The sequence below is a fragment of the Phacochoerus africanus genome, chromosome 16, assembly GCF_016906955.1.
Source record: "Phacochoerus africanus isolate WHEZ1 chromosome 16, ROS_Pafr_v1, whole genome shotgun sequence".
Classification (NCBI taxonomy): domain Eukaryota; kingdom Metazoa; phylum Chordata; class Mammalia; order Artiodactyla; family Suidae; genus Phacochoerus; species Phacochoerus africanus.
In genome coordinates this window covers 6193758-6213733 of record NC_062559.1, presented here as the reverse complement: position 1 = coordinate 6213733, position 19976 = coordinate 6193758, and the positions used below count along the sequence as shown (strand labels likewise).

At 58.3% G+C, this 19976-nt stretch overlaps 1 protein-coding gene across 4 annotated transcripts; it reads left to right on the top strand.

Moving 5' to 3' along the window:
• The first annotated feature begins 1629 nt into the window (after positions 1 to 1629).
• ABCB8 (ATP binding cassette subfamily B member 8) lies at positions 1630 to 19962 on the top strand. 4 transcript variants are annotated; one of them, XM_047763058.1, is made up of 17 exons: positions 1637 to 1812; positions 6064 to 6376; positions 6711 to 6866; positions 6943 to 7037; positions 7180 to 7285; positions 8810 to 8971; positions 9079 to 9164; positions 9280 to 9377; positions 9779 to 9884; positions 13611 to 13644; positions 13815 to 13951; positions 14153 to 14247; positions 14495 to 14628; positions 15317 to 15464; positions 17010 to 17260; positions 17897 to 18025; positions 18527 to 19962. In XM_047763058.1, exons 1-16 carry the CDS (start codon positions 1718 to 1720, stop codon positions 18020 to 18022), a joined length of 2142 nt encoding a protein of 713 aa, XP_047619014.1. In that variant the 5' UTR covers positions 1637 to 1717; the 3' UTR covers positions 18023 to 18025; positions 18527 to 19962. The 4 variants fall into 4 exon arrangements, with proteins under 4 accessions (XP_047619016.1, XP_047619014.1, XP_047619013.1 ...); XM_047763057.1 differs by having other exon boundaries at positions 17897 to 19962; XM_047763060.1 differs by lacking the exon at positions 6064 to 6376 and having other exon boundaries at positions 1630 to 1812; positions 17897 to 19962.
• Positions 19963 to 19976: the final 14 nt, after the last annotated feature.

Below are 19976 nucleotides of genomic sequence, written 5' to 3'. Positions count from 1 at the left end.
CCTGGAGGGGAATTATCATACTGATACCAGAAAGATGATACTGGAATCTGGGTTTTTGTTCACAGCAGTTGAAGCATGAACTCCGCGAATACACAGGCAGCAAGCAAGCAACGTCTTTATTAAAGGAAAGCGAATATCTCCCAGGGCTGCTGGGAGGGCGGAGAAGAGGCCCCTTTCTCTCTTGTCCTATAGGGGTTTTGATTCCATAAAGATGGGGTGGTATCAACATGGGGTCCAGAAAGATGTGGCTTTCTCCCATTGGCCTTGTTCAATTACCTATATCAGTCCTTGTCCAATAGGGCTTCTGGGTTGGAAATGTCCCAAAAGTTTAATGGGTTTTTTTGTCCTTTTCTTTCCTTAGATTAAGTCACCATTCCTCTCATTCCTTTTTTATCAGTTGAGGAGTGGGCTAGAGGTCCTCATTTCCTACAGTAAACAAAGTCTGTGGGGAATGTGCATTTCCTATAATAAAACAAGGCCTGTGGAGATGTTACTCCCTGGAGCCCTTAAGCCATAAAGGTTAATCAATGGCCATATCAAAGAATGCATCCAAGCCGTTGCTCCTACACTGACTACCTGAGTTATCATTCTGCCTCAAGATTACCTCAGGACTTGTGTAGTTTTATCCCTGAGCAAGAGGCAGAGCTATGAAAACAAGACCCCTAGGCCCAAAATGGAACCCCAAGCCACAGAAGGGCTAGGAAGTGACCAAGATCTTTAGGAGACATCTGTCAATTGGGCTATGTGGGATTTCCTCTGGTCTCCCCACAACCTCACTCACTGCCAGCACCCAGCCCCACCACAATCTAATCCAGGCACATTTTCCTACCCAGATACACTCCAGATTCTCTGAGGGACAGCCTCCCTACCACTGCCCCCAATTCAATTTATTATTAACATATTAACACGACACTTTTCCGTGCCAGGCCATTTGGAGGAAAGGAGGGGACGGATGAATGAGACACAGCCCAAAGGAAGTCACAGCCCAGTGCAGAAGCAACTATGCAAACAAATGATTACACAGAAAAAGTAAATCGGTGCTAAACGAAGGTGCAAAAGCTACTGTGAGGAAGACATCTGTGGCAGAGATGGAACCATCACCTCCATACCAGCGACTCTAAACCACTGTGCAGAGGGAGCGAATCGGAATCACTAGGGAGGTTTGTTTTTTTTTTTTTCCCCAAGTCCATGTGGTTGCCCTCCCCGGAGCTCTGAACAGCGGTGTGGGTGGCAAAGCACGTGCACATATTTTGAAAAAACGAATTCCGTCCCTTCCTCTCCCAGAACCAGCGCTCTACATTCCCTGGAGACTCCGGGACATCTACAGTCTTCCACGAGTACCCGCAAGGGAATGGCCTCGAGGTCAGCAGCTGACGCGTTACTGTGGAAACGCCGAAGAGGAGAGCGCACTCCGCACACCTTTAAAACTGCACTCCAGAGCCAAAGAGGGTCGAGGGAGGAGGGGGGAAATCCCAACTGCTCGGCTCCTCCCAGAGCTGGGGGCGGGCGACAGGCACCTCTCTCCAATCAGAGTTCCAGAAGCAAACGGGTGAGCAAGGTTTTCTCCAATCATAGCTTGCGATGATATTGATGCTTCTTTCCGCCAATCACCCCGAGCCGCGAGAGGGCTGTCGGGATGGGAGCCTGAGCCAACATGGACGCCTCAGTGGGATAAGGGTGAGCCGCCGTTGTCGGTCGCTCTTGTTCTCTCCTCATCATGTTGGTGCACTTATTTCGGGTTGGGATTCGCGGTGGCCCTGTCCGAGGCAAGCCACTACTACCTCTCCGCTTCCAGACATTCTCGGCCGTCAGGTAAAAAGGGACAAACCTACTGGGAGCGCGGGCCATTGATCCGCCGGCAGGGCGTGGGGCCCGCCGGGAGATGGAGTCCGGGGCTCGCGCAAGGCCTGCTGGGAGTTGTAGGCTGGCCCGGCCCGGGTTTGGGCGTCAGTACCCCAGGGATTGGCCTTAATTATTTACAGCGACTACCCAGGTGCCTGCAGGAGACTTGGCGCGTCAGTACCCGCGTGTGGGCTGGACGGAGGGGGTGCTCTGGGTCTTTGACCACACCGAGCCTGTTCTCCCCACCAGGGGGCGACGTGCTGCCCAGGTGTTGGGACCCCGTTTCCGGCCCCTTGTCCTCGTTCTTGGAATTGGTCTATGGATGTGGACAAAAATTATTAGTGTCCAGAGACATTTGGTACTGCTCTTGTTCCAAAGCTTCAGGGTGAACTGAACAAAAATGGTTCCTAAATATGGATACATTGAGCAGAAACAGTCAGTTTAGTAACACGTCTATATGTTCTTGTATGTTCGCGCTACACACGTTAGTTCCAAAAGAGCAAGACACAGGTGGGAAATGAGCAGGACCCTGAAACTGTGACTGCGCTGTAAATGCTTTATGGCAAGAGACCGATTTCTTTCTAATCGTGGAGTGAAGGGCTTGAGGGCCAAGCAGGCAGCAGATTCGCAGGAGCAGGTGGATGTAGACTCGTGTCATTTGGAAAGCCCTTCTGATTGATGGGGTCAGGAGCTGGGCTGAGCTAGATCTAGAAGTGCCGGTGCTGGGAAGTAATCCCCCAGTTCTTGGCAGTGACCAAGCTCTGCTTAGAGCCTTAGTTTGGAGAAGATGAGAAAAGTTGGAAAGTGGCCATGGTAAATTGTTAAAAGGCTTGAGAAGAGTCCTTAGGAAAAGAGGAAGAGTGTTGATGTTATTTAAACCAGAGCGAAACCCAAGGAAAGAGGTCAAATAATATTCTAGTATTTGTGTGTTCATGGTGCAATGTTTTTCATATGTTCAAGTCATAACACATTAGATGATTAAGTGAATTTAGTGAGTCCAGACTATTTGAAAGTGAATATAGAAGTTCCTTGGTGGCTCAGCGGGTTAAGGATATGGTGTTGTCACTGCTGGGGTGCTGGTTGGATCCCAGGCCCAGGAAATTCCACATGCTGCAAGTGCAACCAAAACCAAGAAAATAAAAAATAAAAGTGAATGTATTAGAGTACATGCATGTTAAAAGAGAAATTAGGGAAAGTTTTATTTTGTGAAGCATTTCAATTTTCTGTGACATACATATGTTCATTTTGCTGGGTCACAATGTAGTGTATTTCTGGATATTCCCGTTGTGGCTCAGCTGCAGGTTAAGAACCTGAGTAGTATCCACGAGGATGTGGGTTCAATCCTAGGCCTCACTCACTGGGTTAAAGGGTCTGGCGTTGCCGTGAGCTGTGGTGTAAGTCGGATCTGGTGTTGCTGTAGCTATGGCACAGGCCGGCAGCTACAGCTCTGATTCATCCCCTAGCCTGGGAACCTTAGCAGGTGTGGCCCTAAAAAGACAAGCTGTTATTACTGGAGCCCTTAAGCCACAAATGTTAATCAATGGCCATATCACAGAATGCATCCAAGCCCATGCTCTTACACTGACTACCTGAGTTTTATATATATATATACTCTAATGGAGAAGTGGAGCATTTGCACAGGACAGAAGGAGGGTGAGTCTCTCTCTTTAAATTTTGGATGGATTTAAAGTACACGGTGGAGGAGTTCCCGTCGTGGCGCAGTGGTTAACGAATCCGACTAGGAACCATGAGCTTGCGGGTTCGGTCCCTGCCCTTGCTCAGTGGGTTCACGATCCGGCGTTGCCATGAGCTGTGGTGTAGGTTGCAGACGCGGCTCGGATCCCGCGTTGCTGTGGCTCTGGCGTGGGCCGGTGGCTACAGCTCCGATTAGACCCCTAGCCTGGGAACCTCCATATGCCGCGGGAGCGGCCCAAGAAATAGCAACAACAACAACAACAACAACAACAAAAAAGACAAAAGACAAAAAATAAAAAATTAAAAAAAAATAAAGTACACGGTGGAAAACAGGCAGGTGGATGGGGTGGGGGAGGCTCAGTATAGAGACCTCATTGAAACAAGGGAAGGATGAGATGGAGTCTGCAGTTAGGAGGGTCTGGAAATATGAAAGTCTGTCATAGTAGAGGAAAAACGTCTCATCTGTTTGTTTGTGAAAAGCCTGTCTCCATCAATAATCTCCTTTGTACTTTTGAGCACCCTACCTGCCATATACCCTTGGCCAGATAACTTCTGCTTCCAACAGGCCTCCGTGTGGCCACTCCGTTCCTTCTCCAGCCCACTCCTCTCTGCTGCGTTCCTTTTGTTTTGTGTTTGTTTTTCTTTTTCTTTTTAGGGCCGCACTCGTGGCATATGGAAGTTCCAAGGCTAGGGGTCCAATCAGAGCTGCAGCTGCCGGCCTACACCACAGCCACAGCAACACTGGATCCTTAACCCCCTGAACGAGGCCAGGAAGCAAACTTGCATCCTCATGGATACTAGTTGGGTTCTTAACCCACTGAGCCACAATGGGAACTCCCGTTTTGGGTTTTTGGGGGGACATAGTCGAGGCATGTGGAAGTTCCTGGGCCGGGGATTGAACCCATGCCACAGCATCGACTCGAGCCTCTGCAGTGACAACGCCAGATCCTTAACCTGCTGTGATCTTTAAAATGCAAATCTGGGAGTTCCCATTGTGGCTCATTGGTAATGAACCCAACTAATATCTATGAGGACGTGGGTTCCATCTCTGGCCCCACTCAGTGGGTTAAAAAAAGGCAAATCCCGGAGTTCCCGTCGTGGCGCAGTGGTTAATGAATCCAACTAGGAACCATGAGATTTCGGGTTCGATCCCTGGCCTCGCTCAGTGGGTTAAGGATCTGGCATTGCCATGAGCTGTGGTGTAGGTCGCAGACGCGGCTTGGATCCTGTGTGGCTGTGGCTGTGGCGTAGACTGATGGCTACAGTTCCAATTAGACCCCTAGCCTGGGAACTTCCATGTGTCGCGGGAGCGGCCCTAGCAAAGTCAAAAAGAAAAAAAAAAAAAAAAAAAGGCAAATCTGGAGTTCTCCTTATGGCTCAGCGGTTAATGAACCCTACTAGCATCCATGAGGATGAGGGTTCAATCCCTGGCCTCGCTCAGTGGGTTCAGGATCCGGCATTGCCGGGAGCTGTGGTGTAGGTCACAGATGTGGCTCAGATCCCGCATTGCTGTGGCTCTGGCGGATGCCAGCGGCTACAGCTCCAATTGGATTCACAGCCTGGGAACCTCCATATGCCGTGGGTACAGCCCTTAAAAAAGGGGTGGGGGGCAAGTCTGATTGTTTTGCCCTCTCAAGTTCAGGTGTTTAAAAAGGACCATATACGACTCCTCTGCCTTTACCCCAGCCCCTGCCCTTGGCAAGCTTTGTCATTAGCTGTTTGTGTGTCCTTTCCCACCCCCACCCCTGCCGACACACACACACGCTTAACTGCCACGAGGGTGATCGTTTGGTCTGTCCGGTTCACCCCTGTCTGTTCCCTGTGCCCCGGAACAGTAGGCTCACGACCCTCCGTTGCCACATGCAGGTAGTGAAACGGCAGGAAAGAGGCGGCTTGGCCTGTCCCAGATGACAGGATCCCTTACTTGGCTTTTGAGTTTTCATCCTTCTTTCCGCTGACGGGGAGTCCGGCACCCTCTCCTTCCACGCGCCGTTGTGTGAGCGCTCGAGCCCTGGGAGACCCAAGGCGATGGCTGTAGAAGCTTCTGACCATGGTCACAAGACTTGGGTCCAGTCTTGAACCTGCCGCCCGTGACCTCGGGCTCGTCCCACGTGGCAGACTAGAATGAGCCTGGCTTCTGCACTCAGACAGCAGGGTTCCTCTCTTGTCCCAGTTCTGCTGCTTGGGGACACATGACTTCAGCTCTGTCAGTGAGAAGAGCAGCCTCTCCATCCAGGCCCAGGGCACGCTTGCTCTCTGAGCCGCATTTGCTGGGAACACCCATGTTCTCCAGCCCCGGGGTCCTCAAGTCTGAGGGAGCAGGGCTGGGAGACGGTCACTGACCCAGAGGGAGCACACCTTTACCTCTCAACGACCCGCCGCCGTCTCCTCCCTGAGCTGCTCTCCGCTGTGTGTGTCTCACTCAGGAACCGAGGTTGCTTAAGGGCTGGCAGGAGCGGGGCTGCTGCTCTGTAGAGGGCATGGCCAGCGGGGCCTCTAGCTGTCAGTGCCCTTCTCTCCCGACAGGTCCTCCGATGGCCACCCCAGTTCCTGCCTCCTTGGGGCCGTGGCTCGGCTGCAGTCCCAGCTCCGGGCCCGTCTCCCTCGAGCACCCCCAGCTCCCGGCCGGAGCCCCTCTGCCTGGTGCTGGGTTGGGGGGGTCCTCCTGGGCCCCGTGGTTCTGAGTAAGTGCCCCCGCCTTGGCCTTGTGGCACTCTGTGAGGCAGAAGAGGCTCCTCCTGCCTCCTCCAGACCCTGTGTCGTGGAGCCCCGCTTTAACTGGAAGCTCTTCTGGCACTTTCTGCGCCCCCACCTGCTGGTCCTTGGGGCAGCCGTCGTGGTGAGGTCTTCTTCCCAACCCCCCACACCAGGGTCAGGGAAGGATCCAGCCAGGGGGTTGCAGCCCTCCTGCGTGGCTGAGTCTCAGAGGAGACCCCGGGAGGCAGCAGGGCCGGCTGGCTCGGGGACAGGGGCCAAGGGGCACCAGGAGGACCTCCCCAGGGTGGCTGGGAGGATAGGGTGCAGGGGTCCCCAGGGGCCGGCAGCTGGGCTTTCACTCTCAGAGAGACACTGGAGCTGCAAAACCTGGCCAGCAGAGGCAGAGGAAGGGCCGAGGTCAGGGCCGGGTTTGGGGACGAGCACGGTCCCTCCAAACACTTGTGCCCTCCCCCAAGCTGGCACTGGGTGCGGCCCTGGTGAATGTGCAGATCCCCCTGCTCCTGGGTCAGCTGGTGGAGATCGTGGCCAAGTACACAAGGGACCACGTGGGCAGCTTCCTGACCGAGTCCCGGAGCCTCAGCACCCAGCTGCTCGCCCTCTATGGCCTCCAGGTACAGCAGAGGGGTGGGCCTGGGGGCCCCCGGGGGAGCCACCTCGGCACCCCTGAGAACCTGGCCTCTCTCCCAGGGCCTGTTGACCTTCGGGTACCTGGTGCTGCTGTCCCGCATCGGCGAGCACATGGCCGTGGACATGCGGAGGGCGCTCTTCAGCAACCTGCTCCAGTACCGCCAGCCCCGGGGTGGGCTGGGGAGGGGGCGAGGTGCCCCAGGGGGGCCTGGGGGAATGTGTGGGGGCAGGGCCTCCTCCTGAGGTGCTGTCTCCCTCTTTTCCCCCACCTGTGCCCCCCACCCTGTCCCACCCCAGACAAGACATTGCTTTCTTTGACGCTAAAAAGACGGGGCAGCTGGTGAGCCGATTGACAACTGACGTGCAGGAGTTTAAATCATCCTTCAAACTTGTCATCTCCCAGGTCAGTGCCCCTGGTCCCCCCACGCTCACACACACACACATACTTACTCTCTCTCTCTCTCTCTCTCTCTCTCTCTCTCCCCCTAGGGGGTGCCCCTGGCCAGCCCTGCCCTACCCTGCCCTGCTCTTGGGCCCTGAGCCTAGGCTCGCACGGAAGCGAGAAGCCTGCTCTCTGAGGGTGTGGGTGGCAGAATGGGGGCGTTCACGGGAGGGAGGTGCTGTGGGGGTGTCCAAGGTCATGACAGGCTGCCTCTCCTGCTCCGAAATCCCACCTCCCCGGAAAACCTTCCCAAGAACTCAGCCAAGAGCTCTTCCTGGCCCAGCTTTGCCGAGAGCAGAATCCCTGCCTGGCCCCCAGAACGCCTGGCCTGCTGACAGGAGAGTGAGCAGTGGCCTTCGGCTGCATCCCTGATGTCCTCTCCTCATCCCCCCACATTGCCACTGAAGGTGCAGGATCCTGCCGGACCCTGACCCACAGCCACTCCTGGGCAGCGTTGCCCAGCCATTGCCTTTTCTTTTTTTCTTTTTTTTTTTTTTTTTAAGGCCAACACCTGCATCACGTGGAAGTTCCCAGGCTAGGGATCAAATTGGAGCCAGATTGTGACCTACACCACAGCTCGTGGTAATGCCAGATCCTTAACCCAGGGGTTGAACGCATGTCCTCATGGATACTAGTTGGGTTTGTAAACCGCCGAGCTGTGACGGGAACCCTTGTCTTTTTGTTCAGTTTGTAGAGCAGAAAGGAAGGAAAGTGGGACTTGTCCAAGGGAAGGATGCCTTGGTCCAGAGGCCTTCTCACCCCGTCACTTAATGCCTGCTGGTCAAGAAAGGCTCATGTGGAACTCCTGTCATGGCTCAGTGGTTAACGAACTCAACTAGGAACCATGAGGTTTTGGGTTCGATCCCTGGCCTTGCTCATTGGGTTAAAGATCCAGCGTTGCCGTGAGCTGTGGTGTAGGTTGCAGACGTGGCTCAGATCTGGCATTGCTGTGTTTGTGGTGTAGGCCGGCAGTTGTAGCTCCAGTTCGACCCCTAGCCTGGGAACCTCCATGTGCTGCTGGTGCGGCCCTAAGATGACAATAAGACAAAAAGAAAAGAAAAGGAAGGGTTATGGGAGTTCCTGTCATGGCTCAGTGGTAATGCACCTGCCTAGTATCCATGAGGATGTGGGTTCAATCCCTGGCCCTGATCAGTGGGTTAAGGACCTGGCGTTGCCATGAGCTGTGATGTAGGTCACAGACGCGGCTCGGATCTGGCATCACTGTGGCTGTGGTGTAGGCTGGCAGCTACAGCTCGTTTGTCCCCTAGGCTGGGAACCTCTATATGCCACGGGTGCGGCCCTAAAAAGACAAAAAAAAGAGAAAGGGTTATGTTCTGTGACCAGTAGACTGTCGGTTGGCTTCTCGGGAGTCAGACCTGTGGCCTTGGCTTTGTGATTGCAGAGCTAGCTGTAGCCAGGTGACTCTTGGGAAAGTGCCCCATGTCGTGGTGCTGATGCCAGACAGCCTGCCTGTCCACTCCCCAGGGGCTGCGGAGCTGCACCCAGGTGGCCGGCTGCCTGGTGTCCCTGTCCATGCTGTCCACACGCCTCACGCTGCTGCTGATGGTGGCCACGCCTGCTCTGATGGGAGCTGGTACCCTGATGGGCTCAGCGCTCAGAAAGTTGTCTCGCCAGTGTCAGGAGCAGGTACCAGAATTCCCTCCCATCCTCACCCCCACTCCTCTCTGCCTTGTACTGCTGTATCACCCCTCCCCATCTCCAGCCCAGCTCCCTAACTTCTGGACCCCATGCAGGTTGCCAGGGCAACAGGTGTGGCAGATGAGGCCCTGGGCAACGTTCGGACCGTGCGAGCCTTCGCCATGGAGCAGCGGGAAGAGGAGTGAGTCCTGAGCAGGGGTGGAGTACAGAGCAGGAGGGGCCCCCCAAATGCATCTCCACCCCCCCATGCCCCGCCCGCCCCCTTCCTGAGGGCTGGGCTCCGCCTCCATCCGCAGGCGCTATGGAGCGGAGCTGGAGGAGTCCCGCTGCAAGGCGGAGCAGCTGGGCAGAGGCATCGCCTTGTTCCAAGGGCTCTCCAACATCGCCTTCAACTGTGAGTGAGCCACCCACCTGGGGACCCGGGTCGAGACTGGGGGTGAGCTCCAAGGATTGAGGGCCGAGCCCCAGCCAGGCGGGCGAGGGGCAGCTCTGCACCCGTCTGATGTCCTTCAGGCGTCTGTCGAATGCCAGTGAGCCGGTCTGGGCAGGTAGGCCCAGTGTCACCACAGAGCTGTGTGCCAGGTGCTGCTGGGCTGCCTGGGAGGGAGCCATGAGGTGCCCCCAACCCACTTGTTCCCAAATGAAGAAACAGAGGCAGAGACCATGCTGGTGACTTGCCGAGATTCCAGGCAGCTGGGACCCTGGCCGGGGCTGGAACAGGGACCATCACGTGGGCCAGGCTCTGTCCTCCATGCTCCGCTGCCTCTTCCCTGACCGCGTGCTTCCCCCACGCAGGCATGGTCCTGGGCACCCTATTTATCGGGGGCTCCCTGGTGGCCGGACAGCAGTTGACCGGCGGAGACCTCATGTCCTTCCTGGTGGCCTCCCAAACGGTGCAGAGGTGAGTGTGCGGCCGATCTCATCCCTAAGCAGCCTGGCTGGGTCTGCTCCGAGGACAGCTCCCCAACTCCCCACCAGGAGCCCCTACCTCCACCAGGGCCCACTCGGGCTAGCAGCAGCCCCTCCAGCCCAGCTCCCTGACTGTACCCTCTGAGATGCACTTGTCGTCTTCAGCTTCTAAGCAAGCAGAAGTTTCCTTGATAAGCCCTTTTTTTTTTTTGTCCTTTTGTCCTTTTGTCTTTTTGTCTTTTTTAGGCTGCACCAGCGGCATACGGAGGTTCCCAGGTGAGGGGTCCAATTGGAGCTGTAGCCCTGGCCTACACCACAGCCACAGCAACTCAGGATCCAAGCCACGTCTGCAACCTAAACCACAGCTCACGGCAGTGCTGGATCCTCAACCCACTGAGCGAGGCCAGGGGTTGAACCCACAACCTCATGGTGCCTAGTTGGATTCATTTCCACTGCGCCACAATGAGAACTCCAGATCATCTTTATTTTGCAAAACTGAAATGCTCTGCCTCTGTACCCTGGTGACCCCTCCCCAGCCCCTGACAGCCGCGTTCTGCTTTCTGTCTCTGTGAGTCTCCCTCCTCTAGGTCCTCATACATGTGGGATCACAGGGTGTCTGTCTCCTTGTGACGGCAGGTTTCACTCTGTAATGTCCCCGGTTCACGCATGTCGGAGCAGGTGTCAGAATTGCCTTCCTTTTTAAGGCGGAATTAAACTCTACATGTGGGAGTTCCCACGGTGGCTCAGTGGTAACAAACCTGACTAGTATCCATGAGGACACAGGTTCAATCCCTGGCCTCCTCAGTGGGTTAAGGATCCGGCGTTGTCATGAGCTGTGTTGTAGGCCACAGACACGGTTTGGATCCCGTGTTGCTGTGGCCGTGGCATAGGCCTGCAGCTGCAGCTCTGATTGGACCCCTAGCCTGGGAACTTCCATATGCCGTGGTTGTGGCCCTAAAAAGACAAAAAATAAAATAAACTCCACATGTGGCTAGGCCATTTTTTTTTGTTTTGTCTTTTTGCCTTTTCTAGGGCCGCTCCCACGGCATGTGGAGGTTCCCAGGCCAGGGGTCCAATCAGGGCTGTAGCCACCGGCCTACGCCACGGCCACAGCAACACGGGATCCAAGCCGTGTCTGCGGCCTACAACACAGCTCATGACAACGCCAGATCCTTAACCCACTGAGTGAGGCCAGGGATCGAACCTGCAACCTCATGGTTCCTAGTCAGATGTGTTAACCAGTGGGCCACAACGGGAACTCCAATGGCTAGGCCATCTTTGACACTTTTTCAGAACTGGCCTGCCATCCTCTGCCTGCCCTTCCCCTGTATTTCCCCCCCCCCGGCTCACTGTCCACTGCTCCACCGGCCCCGCCTGCCCATGGGCACTAGAGCTCCCAGCTGCTGTGGCACAGGAGCACCGAGGAGACAGCCTACTGTCCCTTCCAAGCTAAGCACTGGCAGTTTCCTCTGCTATTTCTCTTTACTTTGATTCCCCTCCTCACCCCCCACATACCACGCAGACCAAACACACACAAAATATAACAATACGGTAGATAAATACCTAGAGTGCACATGTTGTAACAGATAACTGAGTGCAGACCTGTGTCCACCCTACCGCCAAGAGAACATCTGCCCAGACGCCCTCTGTCTGGGTCCTTCTCTCCTCCCTCCCGAGTCCAGGGGTCCGGCCCTGTTCTGTGTCTGACCACCTGTGTGTGCGTTAGCCGTTGCTTCCAGAATCCCTCACCCTTATCACCATCCCGGGCAGAACGGTGCCAAGTCAGAGGCAGGCCCCAAACCCAGCAACGTTCTTCAAAGACCAGAGTCCACCCATCTTGGCTCAGGGCTCCCTGGGCCTGCTGGGACCCTCTCTGGTTCTGCACAACCTCGTTCCTCCCTTTCCAGAGGCCCAGGGATGGTTCTGTGGTGGTCTTGGTTCTAAGAGGCTCTGACTCTTGTGTTGATGGAACTTCGGGTCCCCCTCCCCCCCACCCCCAGTACGGACAGGGACAAACACCCCTGGCACCCTTTCCGCGGCCTCCACGGGGCTGTGGCAGAAAGTCCCCATCCAGGGAGGGCAGCACACACCCCAGGCCTGGTCCTCCATCCTCAGACTGGCCTTCCCCGGGTGCCCTCTGCTTTCCAGCCTGGTGCTGACCCTCCCTCACCCCCTGCCCAGCCAGCTGGCAGAGTTCTGTTAGACTCCAAAAAGGCTCTCCCGCAGCCACAGGCCCTGGGCCCAGGCTTTTGGGGGCCCTCACCACACAGATTCTTTGCCACCCGCTTTAGAGGACTTGGGTCTCATTAAAGAAGCTGCTGTTTCCTCTGGGGTCCGGCAGGGGAGGGTGGGAGAGGGGAGGGAGGCAGCCCTGCCCGGACTTCAGGCGGCCTTGACCTCGGGCCCCATCCTAGGTGTTCTTTTCGGTGGCACGGGTCCCCTGGAAGAGACCGGGAGGTGCCCAGACAGACCACTGGCAGGGCCAGGCCGCCTGGCCGGCGTCCAGCCTGGGCCCCACTGGGGCTGGGCACCTCCATCCCCACCCCCAGCCCGGAGGGGCCTCCAGGAAGAGTGAAGCCTGAGGCCGCATGCGCCTGGTTTTCATCCGCTGCCCGGCACCGGCGCCTCTGCCAGACCCTAATGGCTCTCAGGTCTCTTGTGGAGAACGTGCTCCCTCCCATCAACAGACAGTCCGTCCCTTCTGGTGCCTCCCGCTCCCTTTGGCAAGTGCTCTGAGCCGCTTCCTGGCTGCTCCTCCTCCCTCCCCCCAGCTGGGGCTGGAAGACTGAGACTGCTGGGCAGGCAGGCCTTCCTCCTCTTCGAGGGACCTGGTGCACGATCACAGACGCACAGTCACGGGCCCGGACCAGTTGGGGACTGGTGACTAAGGAGCAGTGACTCACCTTCCTCCTAGCAGCTGGCAGCCTGCATGACAGAAGAGGCCACCCACTGGACAGATGCACCCTTGTGCCCTCGCTCCCACAGGGCGAGCCCACAAGAAGTGTCTTCAGGGAGTTCTGTCCTGTTCGGGGCCCCTCCAGGGATCCCCTGGGCTCCGGCGTCTTCTGTCTTCTTTCTGCGGAAAGATTAACATTCGCCTCTCCGCCTGCATTAGCCCTTGCTTCCTCGGGACGGGACAGCCTTGGGTCCCACCCCCTTGGTGGGTCTCCTGGTCCCGCCCTCCGTGCCCCGGGCTGCAGGCGCCTGCCTTCCGGGCCCCTTTCCTCCCTGAAGCCCCGGCCCTCAGGCAGTGGACCGTGATCAGCCCTGCCCCTGCCAGGAGAGCGCGGGCTCTGAGGGGAGAAGCAGGAGTTCCCATTGTGGCTCAACTGTAATGAACCCAACTAGTACCCAGGAGGATGCCGGTTCGATCCCTGGCCTCAATGGTTGGAATTGGGGATCCAGTGTTGCCGTGAGCTGTGGTGTAGGTCACAGGCAGGGCTCAGAATCCTGTGTGGCTGTGGTGTAGGCCTGTAGCTGCAGCTCTGATTCAACTCCTAGCCTGGGAACCTCCATGTACCGTGGGTGCAGCCCTAAAAAATAAAAGGAGAAACAACTCAGCAGGTGGTCTTACCCAGTGTTGCTGGATCCCTGGCTCCTGGGGCCTCAGTTTCAGGAGCAATCTCTGCATTTGGCTGCAGGCCACCTGTTTCTCTGGCTCCATCCACTTCTCTCAGGCCCTCCCTGTGCCCACTCTCATCTTCTCCTCTGCCCATAGGTCCATGGCCAACCTCTCTGTCCTGTTTGGTCAGGTGAGTAGCAGTGTCACGGGTGGCTCCGGGCGTCGGGATCAGCCACCGACGTCACTTGTGTGCTGTGGGAACCGGGTGTTGGCGGGGTGGGGAGCAGAGAGGCTGCTATAAGCCCCTCCCCTTCCCCTCCCACCCCCTCCTCCGTCACCACAGACGAACCCCCTCCCCAGGTGGTGCGGGGGCTCAGCGCGGGCGCCCGAGTCTTCGAGTACATGACTCTGAGCCCCTGCATCCCGCTGTCCGGGGGCTGCTGCATCCCCAGGGAGCACCTGCGCGGCTCCATCTCATTTCACGACGTCTGCTTCAGGTCAGCGGCAGCGGGTGGACGCAGGGCTAGTTCTGTCTGGGCTGAGGACGGGAGAGGGACGCTGTCCGGCGACCTGTGTGTATCTGTGTCTCCCTCTCAATAAGCGAGGTGGTGGGGGCGGTTCAGGGAGCCTGCAGGATAGACCAGGGCAACGAGGGGCCTGGACCCTGGTCTGACAGAGGGTCTCTTGGCTGCTCCCAGTTACCCCTGCCGCCCGGGCTTCCAGGTGCTCAAGGACTTCACCCTCACGCTGCCTCCAGGCAAGATCGTGGCCCTCGTGGGCCAGTCTGGGGGAGGTAAGGGGAGCCCGCCCCCCTCCCACCCTGCGGTTCCTCCCCTTTCCACGCAGTTACTCTCCCTTCTGCCTTGCGGCTCCTCCCCCGTCTACCCCGGTTGATCGTTCCCCCCACCCCGGGACTCCTCCCTGTGGTGGCCACTCTGTCGGATGGAAGCAGGGGTCCTTCCACTGCTCCCCGGGGGTCCCTTTCTCCCGGGACACCGTGCCCTCTCCCTGACTGCCTGTCTCCCAACCCCAACCCCCAGGGAAGACGACCGTGGCGTCCCTGCTTGAGCGCTTCTACGACCCCACGGCGGGCGTGGTGACGCTGGATGGGCGGGACCTGCGCACCCTCGACCCCTCCTGGCTGCGTGGCCAGGTCATCGGCTTCATCAGCCAGGTGCCTGCTTCTCTCCGCCCTTGCGGCCTGGGCCTTTTCGCCTTCCCGCCCACCTCACCTGCTGCTCTCTTGGGTGGGGGCGCGACGGACTGTCGTCACTGGTCCCCAGCCCTCTTCGGGGCCTGGCACTCAGCGCTGCTCTTGGGATTCTGTTCCTTGATTAAAAAGGAACAAGCAGGTGGGAGCAGGATGGCCGTTTTAGGATCCCTGGGTTCTGATGACCCCGTGGGTTCCAGAAGGTCCAGACCCCCACATGGTGTTGCCGGGGGTGGGGGTGGGGGCTGGTGGCCCTTCTCCGCACTAAGCAGGGACCCGCGGCCCTGGTCTGAAGCACCTGCTCCATCACTTTCCCACAAAGGGCCACCTGCACCCGCACGTGGACGAAGGGTACCCCTTTGGGAGGAGGAAACCAAACTGAAACCCCCTCCCTGCCCTTCTCCCCAAAGAGGAAGGACCCTGCCTGGCCATGTGGCCTTGCTCCCTGCCACCAACGTCCACTCCGGTCCTTCCTGAGAGGCTCCGAGCCCCGCAGGGAGCTGGGCCTCCCCCGCACTGGACCTCACGGTCTTTACTGGACCTGTGACTTTGACCCGCCCCTGCCTGCCCTTAAGGGGTCCTGATGCACCTGTCAGTGGGCTTGGGGCCATGTCGGAGTGTTTCCTGGGGACCCTTCACCTCCCACCTCCAGGAGCCGGTCCTGTTTGGAACAACCATCATGGAGAACATCCGTTTTGGGAAGCTGGATGCCTCTGACGACGAGGTCTATGCAGCGGCCCGGGCAGCCAACGCGCACGAGTTCATCACCAGCTTCCCTGAGGGCTACAGCACCATCGTGGGTGAGTCGGGGGAGGCATCCTGCTCGATCTGCAGGCCCTCGGGTGAGGACAGGAACACGGTCATGGGGTCGGGGAAGACCAGGCCGCAGCCGTGGCCCTGGGGGAGGCCAGGCCTGTGTGGTTCAGGCACAAGCAGGCTGCAGAGCCAGGAGCATGCTGGGGACACAAGTGAGCCATGACGTGGGGACTCGAGAGCTCACCAGGTCAGCTCCCAAAACCTGACCAGAAGCAAGGGGGTGTTGTCTCCTTGTGCTTGTTTAGCCTCTGGCCCTGCTCCCTTCCCACTTCTTAGCCTTTAACCTAAAGGTGTCTTTTGTTTTGTTTTGTCTTTTTGCCTTTTCTAGAGCCGCTCCCGCGGCATATGGAGGTTCCCGGGCTAGGGGGTCTAATCAGAGCTGTAGCCACCAGCCTACAACAGCCACAGCAACGCGGGATCCAGCCTCGTCTGCAGCCTAAACCACAGCTCACGGCAATGCCAGATCCTTAACCCACTGAGCAAGGCCAGGGATCGAACCTGCAACCTCATGGTCCCTAGTCGGATTCATTAACCACTGTGCCATGGCAGGAACGTCTAAAGGCGTCTTGTTATCTGTAGATTGACCAGGTTGAGCAGGACTCTTTTCTGACTGACTTAGAAGAGGCTCTGGTGCTTTTGGAACATTGAAATAGAGTAGATCACACTAGACTCTTCGTGGTGCAGTTGCAGCCTCGTGAGTTCGTCTCAGAGGTCTTCTTTTCAGCCTTTGGGGCTGTGTTTATCAGCCAGGGTCTCTTGGCTCTGTTGCAGAATGCTCCAGCACATCTCACGATGCAGGCATATCCAAGGTTCTGAACCCTTCTCGAAACTTAGGCCCCCGTCTGGCTGAGTGGGGCCCCCACTGAGTGGAGCCCCCACTGAGTGGAGCCGACTTCCGTGTTCTGTGGGCTCACCCCTGACTGGAGGGGCCCACACATGGCACCCTTGGGCACTTTCCTTGTACCTCCGATCTGGCGCCCTCCCGGGCTCGTCTGGGCTTCGGTCTGTCCTCTCTGCTCAGCGACTGACGTCACTTTGAGGCTCTTTTTGGCTCCCAGGCCTCTGCTGTTCTCGGGTGTTGTGGACCCAAGCGTGACCTTCCCGGAAGGCCCAGGTAGATTCTGAATGCCACTGTGCTGCCAGTGCCCCAGGAGCCTGCGTCTGGGTCCGGGGTAACCCCACAGCAGCAGAGATCCAGGAGCCCAGGAGAAGGTGGCCGGAGCTGCAGGGCCAGGGCCGGGGGTGGAGTCGGGCCTGTCATGGCTCTGAGCCCCTAGTGAATGAGGGGAGCACGGCACCTCCTCTGAGCAGCACCGAGCCCCTCCGTGTGCACAACCCCTGTCATCCTGTGTGAGTGTGAGCTCACTTTTACACAGGGACATGGGATCTGGGTGCTGCCGGGCACCGCCCCCACTCTCAGAGAGGGAGGACCAGTGCACACAGGGCCAGACTGAGCCCCTCTGCAAGGCCACCCCAAGTGCAAAGCTGAGCATTGCTTCAGGCCTCCATCCTGTTGCCTTCCCCTCCAGGTGAGCGGGGTGCCACCTTGTCTGGCGGCCAGAAGCAGCGCCTGGCCATCGCCCGAGCGCTCATCAAGCAGCCCACAGTGCTGATCCTGGATGAGGCGACCAGCGCGCTGGACTCAGAGTCTGAGAGGGTCGTGCAGGAGGCCCTGGACCGCGCCAGCGCCGGCCGCACTGTGCTGGTCATCGCCCACCGGCTCAGCACCGTGCGGGGGGCCCACCAGATCGTCGTCATGGCCCACGGCCAAGTCTGCGAGGTCAGCCGGGCCCCAGGGAGGGGGCAGTCGTGCGCTGGGGTGGCTCAGCTGGACTGTGTGAGGGTCCAGCCTGGCCCAGGGTTTGGGGGTCGTATTCTGGAAGCAGCACCCGTGGATTCAGGAGTCCCTGCCCTTAAATGAGCCCTAGCCTCTCAGGGTCCCAGTTTCTTTCTCTGTCCCTTTGGGGAATGGGGGCGCAGAGCCAGCAGAGCTACAATGTGGCTCCCAGGATCAAAGGGGAAAGTTCTCGGGGAGGTGTTCAGAGCTGGGGGAGGGGCCCGGGGCTGAGGACAGAGCACCAGGGATCCTGATCAAGGAGCAGCCACGACAGCCCCCCCAGAGGCTGGGTCTGCAGCAGGGCTCCCAGTCCCCCAGGCCTTGTTGAAGCCAAAGCTGAGGGGGTTTGCCAGGGCACTGGGCCCTGTAAGGGAGACGGGACAGACCAACTCAGCAGGGAGGAGGTGCTGACAGATACAGACGCGCCAGTGGTGACCTGTCACCCACTGTGTTTTGGTTTCACAGTATCCTCTGGGGGGGGGACAGTGGCATCGGGAAGACGAGCCCAACAGCTGCTAAGAAGCTGGCCCTCCGAGCTCTGTGCTGGGTGGGCTGACCATCTCCCCTCCTCCCCTGCAGGTGGGGACCCACGAGGAGCTCCTGAGGAAAGGCGGGCTGTATTCGGAGCTCATCCGGAGACAGGCCCTGGATGGCCCCGCTCCTGAGACGCCCAGAGGCCCCAGGAACCGGCATCCCAAGTCCTGAGAGGTCTGGTCCCCGCCGAGCATCTGTGCCCAGGGCCACGCTCAGCTTGGGGGAACCCCTGGGGTGGGAGCCCCCAGGAGAGCCAGTCTGCTGGGGCGGGGGCGGCTGCCTTGCTCCCCCGATCACAATAAAATCCAGGCCAGGACTGCTGGGCCCACTCCTCGTCCCACTGCCAGCCTGCCCCCCTCCACCAGAGCTGAGAGTCCTGCTGCACAGAGGAGGAGGCCAAGTCCCCAGGCCCCTGCTCTGGCCCCTCCCTTCGCTGGGCCCTCCCCACCCCCCACCAGCCTGGCCGCCTGCAGGTGTCAGACCGCAGCTGCAGGGATCTGTGCAGCAGCACGGGGTGGGGGTGGGGGTGGGGGTCACACCTATGCCAGACCTCACCCTCCTCCTCTGACCCCAGTGACACGCCTCTGGGGCCCTGGGGACAGGAGAACCCGCCTGAGTCAACCCTTCAAACCCGCAGTCCCCATCCTGGGAACAACTTCTCCTTGTTCCTTTAAGGTCCTTTCTCTAGATTTGCCCTCTCACCCGGATGCCTGACACGCCCGCTGGCCCTTGGGGGGCGGGAGAGGGGCAGGTGGCTGTGGTCTGTTCCACACGAAGCCCCCGGGGGCCAGGCTGTCTCACCACTGCCCTGGCCCCATGCTCCTCGAGTCCGTCACCAGATGAGATTGTGGTCTCCCCCCCCACAAGAGGACACCGCCTCTGAAAGGGACAAAGGAGGACACACACCCCAAAGCCCAGCCACAGGAGTACAGAGTGTGAGCTGACTTTTGGGGCTGACAGTCACCTAAGCACAAAGGCACAGTTGACATCATGCTCTGGGCTGACAACACATAAAATCAATCCACATCACTGCCAGCCTCTGAGAGAGGTCCCCTGGAGCCTCACCTGGAAAGAGGACGCCCCGGCCACCCGGGTGGCACGAGCCTGTGGCCGCAAAGGTGTGAACCGTGTGGGGCAGGACTCCCGTCCGCTTCCGGGGACCTAGGAGCAGCCGGGGCTTCCCACCAGCCCTGCTCGGCTCCCAGAACCTCACCCCTCCTGTCTTGCTTCTGCTCCTGTCCATTCCCTTCACGAAACCTTACCCTTCGCTGCCAGTCCAGCCGAGGACTCCCCTGAACCTGCACCCTTGCGTGAGCAAGAGGGCTTGCCCAGGCCAGACCTTCGAGGGCAGCCAAACCTTTTGGTTTACCCCATGGTGTAGGAGGGTGAGGCCACGTCTCCAGGGTGGCAGCCAGGTGTGGGATGGAGCAGGGGCAGCTGTGACTGGAGGCCAGTCTGGAGGAGGGTGCAGCGGCTCAGGTGTGAGTGCAGGAGCCGGAAGTGGGAGTCCCCATAGGCTCTTTTAGGTTTAGGATCAGATGCTGTTTTAGGGACAAAGCATTGGCCACAGCCACCCTGATTTGATATCCTGCTTTCTTCCTGATGAGAGGTCGTGACGCAGGAAGCAGAGCGAGGGCTGGCTCTGGGGCGCTTTGCAGCTAAATGCCTCCCTAGTGAGGGCAGCCGAGGGTGGGCCCCAACTCCTTGGCCAGGTTTGCACTGCCTTGCCCGGTCCCTCCCTCAAGGGAGAGCCAGCCAAGCCAGCTCCTGCTCTCCTGGCCACAGCTGCAGCCTCCTGCCCCCCAAGACCTTCCGACACCAGATGCTGGGTCTCTCCTCAGGGCAGCCTCTCTGAACCCGCTCCCCCTTAGGGCTGTAGTGAGGTCCATGGCGAGTGGGAAGCCCCTTGGGTCAGCCATACACTTGCTGTGTGGCCTTGACCTTGGCTGCTGCAGCTATGCCACATGGATAGTAAGCCCAGCTGTACTCAGTTTTGAGAGCTGGTTTCAGGAGTTTAAATAGAATAATCTGTGGTAACGTGCTTAAAACACACTGCTACAGCCTCAAAAGCTGGTTATACCTGTGCAATAAACTGTTATTCACTCCTTCAAGGTGTGTGTTCGTT